This window comes from Carlito syrichta, unplaced genomic scaffold, assembly GCF_000164805.1.
Source record: "Carlito syrichta isolate Samal-C Ts95f unplaced genomic scaffold, Tarsius_syrichta-2.0.1 Scaffold311469, whole genome shotgun sequence".
In the NCBI taxonomy this organism is placed as follows: domain Eukaryota; kingdom Metazoa; phylum Chordata; class Mammalia; order Primates; family Tarsiidae; genus Carlito; species Carlito syrichta.
Window position 1 is genome coordinate 16,146 of NW_007255565.1, and position 5,565 is coordinate 21,710.

General features: G+C 64.1%; 1 protein-coding gene across 1 annotated transcript in view; it reads right to left on the reverse strand.

Annotated features, from left to right (window-relative positions):
• The window catches only part of TERT (telomerase reverse transcriptase), a gene marked incomplete at its 5' end in the record, with an annotated part of 18,496 nt that extends 12,935 nt beyond the window's left edge, over nucleotides 1–5,561 (reverse strand). Inside the window, 5 exons of the mRNA XM_021717883.1 lie at nucleotides 29–208; nucleotides 816–996; nucleotides 2,754–2,942; nucleotides 4,061–5,388; nucleotides 5,466–5,561. Of these exons, the coding sequence (XP_021573558.1) occupies nucleotides 29–208; nucleotides 816–996; nucleotides 2,754–2,942; nucleotides 4,061–5,388; nucleotides 5,466–5,561 (1,974 nt within the window). The remainder of the gene's footprint in view (nucleotides 1–28; nucleotides 209–815; nucleotides 997–2,753; nucleotides 2,943–4,060; nucleotides 5,389–5,465) is intronic.
• Nucleotides 5,562–5,565: the final 4 nt, after the last annotated feature.

Here is a 5,565-nt window from a genome sequence, read left to right on the forward strand (position 1 = left end):
GGGGGTGGGAGTGGGGCCTGGCGCCCACCTTGACGAAGTACAGCCTGGCCGGTGGGTCCTGGGCCCGCATGCGCAGCACGAAGGCCCGCCACGCCCGGTAAATGTCGTCCAGGCCCAGCACGGAGGCGCCCATGAGGCTGGGCCGCTGTGTCCGCTCGTAGTTGAGCACGCTGAACAGAGTCCTCACCCGTGAGCTGAAGCGCGAAGCCTGGCCCGGATGCAGCATGAGGACGCCATCAGAGAGGGCAGACATGCCCACCCAGGACCCAAGGCGGGTAGCCCCAGCATGTCCTCACCCCAGCCACCCAAGGAAGAACCACAGGAGAGCTGGAGCCATGGGGGCTGGAGCCAAGGGGAGAAAGGAGCCTTGGCGGGGGGGGGGATGCGGCGGGGGGGGGCAGGAGCCTTGGAGTGGCAGGAGCCTCAGGCGAGCAGGAGCCACGGTGGGGCAGAAACCTGCTCGGGGTGGCATGAGCCATGGAGGGGGCAGGAGCCTCAGGGGGAGGAGAAGCCACGTGGGGAGGAGCCATGGGGGGAGCAGGAGCCTCGGGGGGACAGGAGCTGGAGCCAGTCCCAGGGTCATCAGAGCCTGGCAGGCTGGTGATGGCTAAGTTTCAGTGGTGGCCCTGGTCCCTCTGCCCCATATGTTGAGGCACGTGGTGACCCCAGGGCCACAGCAGGATTCCACAAGCCCCTGGGCCCTGCCGTGTCCACGCCTAAACCGGCTTCCCCTTGCTGTCTTCAGAGCCCACCCTGGCCCTGCCAGGACCCTCCCACACGCTGTTCTGGGGAAGACAAGACAGGCGCACGGTCACCCTGTTCTCTCTGCAGAAGGTCCTGGCCCCCACGACGTAGTCCATGTTCACAACTGGCCGGAGTCCGTTGGGTTTGGGGATAAAGCGGAGCTTGGACGTCAGCATGGCGGGCTTGGCCTGCCGACGCTGCTGGACCTCGGCCTCCGAGAGTTCCCGCATTCGCACCCTCTGGAGGTGCTGCCTGTGGACAGAGGGCTTCAGGACATGGCTCTTCCACCAAGACACGTGTGGTGGCTCACAGGAACAATGGCTCCAGCGGCTCAGCAGAGCTCACGGCACCCATGGCAGGGCTGGGGCAACCCACGCTGGCCAAACGCCTCGGGGCCCCTCCCCTGCAGGGCCTGACACCCGGTGGTGTGATCATCCCTGGGGTGCTGGTCCCAGGCTACACCCGGAGCTGCAGGGCAGGGTCTAGGGCACATGAGCCCACGCCACCCACGGACACCTCATAGGGCACCCTCCACTCAGGACACCTGCCTCTCTGGCACAGCCACGGGGGTAGACCAAGGCAGGACCTGCGGGACCCTCTGGCAGAGACACCTGTGTTCCTCTAGATAGGGCACAGGAGGCTGCTCAGAGCAGTTCTGCCAAGGACAGACTCAGCTCCCGTGAAACCCATGGGCTCCTGACACCTCTATCCCTCTTCCTTCCCCAAAGCCACTCGCAAGGGCTGGATGCTGACCCGGCCCTCCAGGGCCACTGGGCCCGTGTCCCAACCCCACGCCACAGGCCCAGGCAGGGCAGAAGCAGGGTGCGCCCCACCCTAGGCAGCAAGGACGCAAAGGCCCATGGCACAGTCACGACAGCAGTGTCTCAGAGGCTGCATCCAGTTGCTCCTTCCTGGCACCTCATTGGTACCCTCCCCAAGATGGCATCACACAGCCATGGTGGGCCAGGTACCCCTAGGATGTTTACAAAGTAAGTAGCTGAGTGATCATCAGACTGCAGTTCCGACCTGCTCCCGGGCACAAAGGAAATGGCCCCAGCGTTGGCTCGAGATCCCAGTCCAGCCATGGGTGTCTGGTGAGGACTGCCACCAACTCCCTCTGCAGACACCCAGCTCAGGGCCCAGGGGTGGACTCGAATGTGCGGGGAGCCCCGGAAGCCCAGCTCTTGTCCCTAAGGGGCCTCACAAGCCCTCTGAGAACTCTCAGCTCAGATGGGCATCTGCTGGCTGGACACGGGGAGTGGACGCTATGGTCTGGGCTCAGCAGGGCCCTGGCCTCCCGGCCTGGGGCTCAATCCCCTCTCGGGTGCACACTCAGCTCACCCCTGCCTCAAGCCCTCACCCGACACCAAACATCATCCAAACAGCAGAGACAATATCTCATTCCATTCTGTCAGACCCAAACTTCTAGAAGTTAACTTGAGGCAGGCACTGGGGCTCATGTCTGTGGCCCCAGCACTTTGGGAGGCTGAGGCAGGGATCACTTGAGCCCAGGAGCTTGAGATCAGCCTGGGAGCCATAGTGTGACCCCTATCTCTGAAAATTTAAAGTAAATAAAATAAATACAAGCAAACAGAAGTTAACTCATGGCAAATCGCTTCTATGCAAGTATTTCCTGCAGTGACCTGTCCAGCAGGCGGAACTTTATCCTCTGGTGACCTAAGTCCTCCTCGGTTAGAAATTCACACGAAATGTGTAAACTGAGGCAGAACCTGGCCTGCGTCCCAAGGGTGAGGAGCAGCCTGCAGTGCCGTGTCTCTAACCAGTGTAAATCCTTCCGCCTCAAGGACCCTAGCAACCACCCAGTGCCGACCCTGACTCCACGGGTAAGAAAATGGGCTCCAGGCTGGTGGTGCACAGCACAGGACCCCGCAGCCAGGACGATGACAGGGCCGATAGTGGTCAGCAGGGCCCAGGGACAAGCCGCCAGAGGCTCAGGGCTCCTGTCCCAAGCACTTGAGAATCAGGTGGCTGGTGTTGGACTGTAGTACCTGACTCCGATACGTCGCAACTTGCTCCAGACGCTCTTCCGGTAGAAGAGGAGCCTGTTCTTCTGAAACGTGGTCTCCGTGACGTAGAAGAACGACCGCAGCAGCTCAACAACGTACACGCCCATCAGCCAGTGCAAGAACCTGGCCAGGATCTGCCCCCTGAGGTGGTGTTCTGCGGCTGGGACGCGGCTGCCCCCTAAAACAAGAACCGAGCCGGACACCTGCCACTCACCACGGGTCCAGGAGCCGCACTATCCAGTATAGCAGCCGGGGGCCATGGGCAACAGCCAGTCAGACCCCAGACGGCCATGGGCGACAGCCAGTCAGACCTCAGACGGGCTGCACACAGGACCCACACGCACGGAAACACGGCACAGAAGAATGTCAAGTGTCTCACTAGTGGTGGTCCTACCCATGATATCTTAACATGATGACATTTTGGATGTAACAGGCTTTAATAAAATACACTCTTGGTAGGGCACGGTGGCTCAGCCTGTAACTCCAGCACTTTGGGAGGCTGAGGTGAGAGGATTGCCTGAGTCAGGGGGTTCAAGACCAGGCTGGGCAACTTGGTGACACCTCATCTCTATAGTAAATCAAAAAATCAGTTGGGCGTGATGGCACCTGCCTGTAGTTCCAGCTGCTTGGAAGGCTGAGGCAGAAGGATCGCCTAAGCCCAGTAGGTCGAGGCTGCAGTGGCCGTGAGCGTGCTGCTGCACTCCAGCCTGGGTGACAGAGGGAGATTCCGACTCAAAAAAAAAAAAACAACATTCTTAAACTAGGCCAGGTGTGGTGGCTCCTGCCTGTCGTCTCTGCATTTTGGGAGGTTAAGACAGGAGGAACACCCGAGGCCTAGGCAATGCAGCAAGACTCCATTTCTACAAAAAGAAAATTAGTTGAACATGGAGGCACCTATATTCCCAGCTACTTGGGAGGCTGAGGCGGGAGGATCACTTGAGGCCGGGAGTTCAAGGTTGTAGTGAGCCATGATGGTGCCAGTGCATTCCAGCCTGGACAACAGAGTCAGTACCTGTGGGTTATGAACAACCTACCGGCACCCCCACTGGAGACGCTGAGTATCCAGAGTCATCCCCCGCAGCCAGTAACCCCGCCCCGTTGCACGCCCCACCGCTCAGCGCCTGGCCCCAGCCCCTAGGACCCGCACAAACACAAACGGGAGTCTCCAGGGTCTGAGACTGGAGGGATCAGACAGGGTCCCCGCCGCCACGTGACGATAGAACGGACGCTGGAAGTCGGGGATCCTGCCGCCCCAGGCCCCTCTTCTGAGCCCCTCCTGCCCCGCCCGCCCCTCCCCTGGGCACCGCCGGCGCAACCACGCGCAGTCGCGCACCCTCATCCTCCAGGTGAGCTCCTGCGGCGACAGCTTGGCGTGCTTCCCCAGGGAGACCAGCTTCTTCACGTTCCTCAGGAAGCGGCGCTGGTTGTGCCTGGAGCCCCAGAGGCCGGCGGGCACCAGGCGGCCCAGGCAGGCCCGCAGGAAGCTGTACACCTGCCAGGGGCTGCAGTGCTGGCGGAGCAGGGGCACCAGGCACCGCGGGCCCAAGTCCTCCCCGGGGCTCGCCACAGGTCCTGGGGGCTCCCTGGGGGTGGCGGCCCCAGCCGCTGGAACGCCCGCGGGCCTCAGGGGACAGTGCGTCCTGAGGAGTACGCCATATTGGCACCGCGCATGGCTGCCGAGCAGCTTCCGGAACAGGGGCCGCATCTGCCAATAGCGCGGGGGCAGGCGGCGCCTCCAGCGGGGCCGCGCAGTCGAGGCCAAAAAGATGGCCTCCACGAGCCTCTGGGCCCCGGTCAGGCTGGGCCGCAGGGAGCAGAGCAGGAAGGAGGGGTGCAGCCGCTCGCTGTCACCCGAGCAGTAGAGGAAGTGCTTGGTCTCGATGCATGCTTGGGGACGCGGCGGCCGCAGTGGGGATGGGAAGCCCGCCTGTGGCTCACGGCCCAGCGGTGGGAGGGAGCCACGCGTCCCAGAGGGCTTGCCTTCCGATGCCAGGACTTCCAAGGCGGCTCTGGTAGGTGCCACCGCACAGGCATCGTGGTCACCGGGCCGAGGCGCTGTGCCCGGGGACGCCCGGGCCCCCTGCCCCTCCCCGCACTTGGGCTCACCGGCCAGCCCACACCTGAGCTTCTTGGGCAGAGGTAGACTTCCGCGGGTGCGACACCGCCTCCCACCCAAGCCTGGCCGGCCCGGGGGTTGCCCGGCCTCTGCGTCGCTGCTCCAGGTCCGGCGCGTGGGTTGTCGGCCTGCTCGCGTCCGGCCGGCATGTCGCCCGGGCTGCGGTCTAGGGGTCTCGGCGGAGCCCAGCTTGTACAGGGGCGGCCCGCACACCTGGTAGGCGCAGCTGGGGGCCACCAGCAGGTAGAGCGCGCAGCGCACCAGCAGGTGAGCCAGCACGTCGTCGCCCACGCGCTGCAGCAGCAGCCCCCACGCGCCGCTGCCTCGCAGCGTGTCGGTCACCGTGTTGGGCTGGAAGCTGCGCACGCATGTGGTGAAGGCCTCGGGCGGCCCGCCGTGCGCCTCATCCAGCAGCGCGAAGCCAAAGGCCAGCACGTTCTGACTGCCGCGCACGCACAGCCGCTGCACCACCCGGGCCATCAGCTCCTTGAGGCTGGACACCTGCGGGGGACGGTCCTGAGTCGCCGGGGAAGGTGCCCGCGCCGGCCGCCCCGCCCCCACCTTCCCGAGCGGCCCACCTGGTGGAAGGAGGGAGCGGCGAGGGGCGGCCCGGCGTCCCAGGGCACGCACACCAGGCACTGGGCCACGAGCGCGCGGAAGGCCATCGGGTCCCCGGGC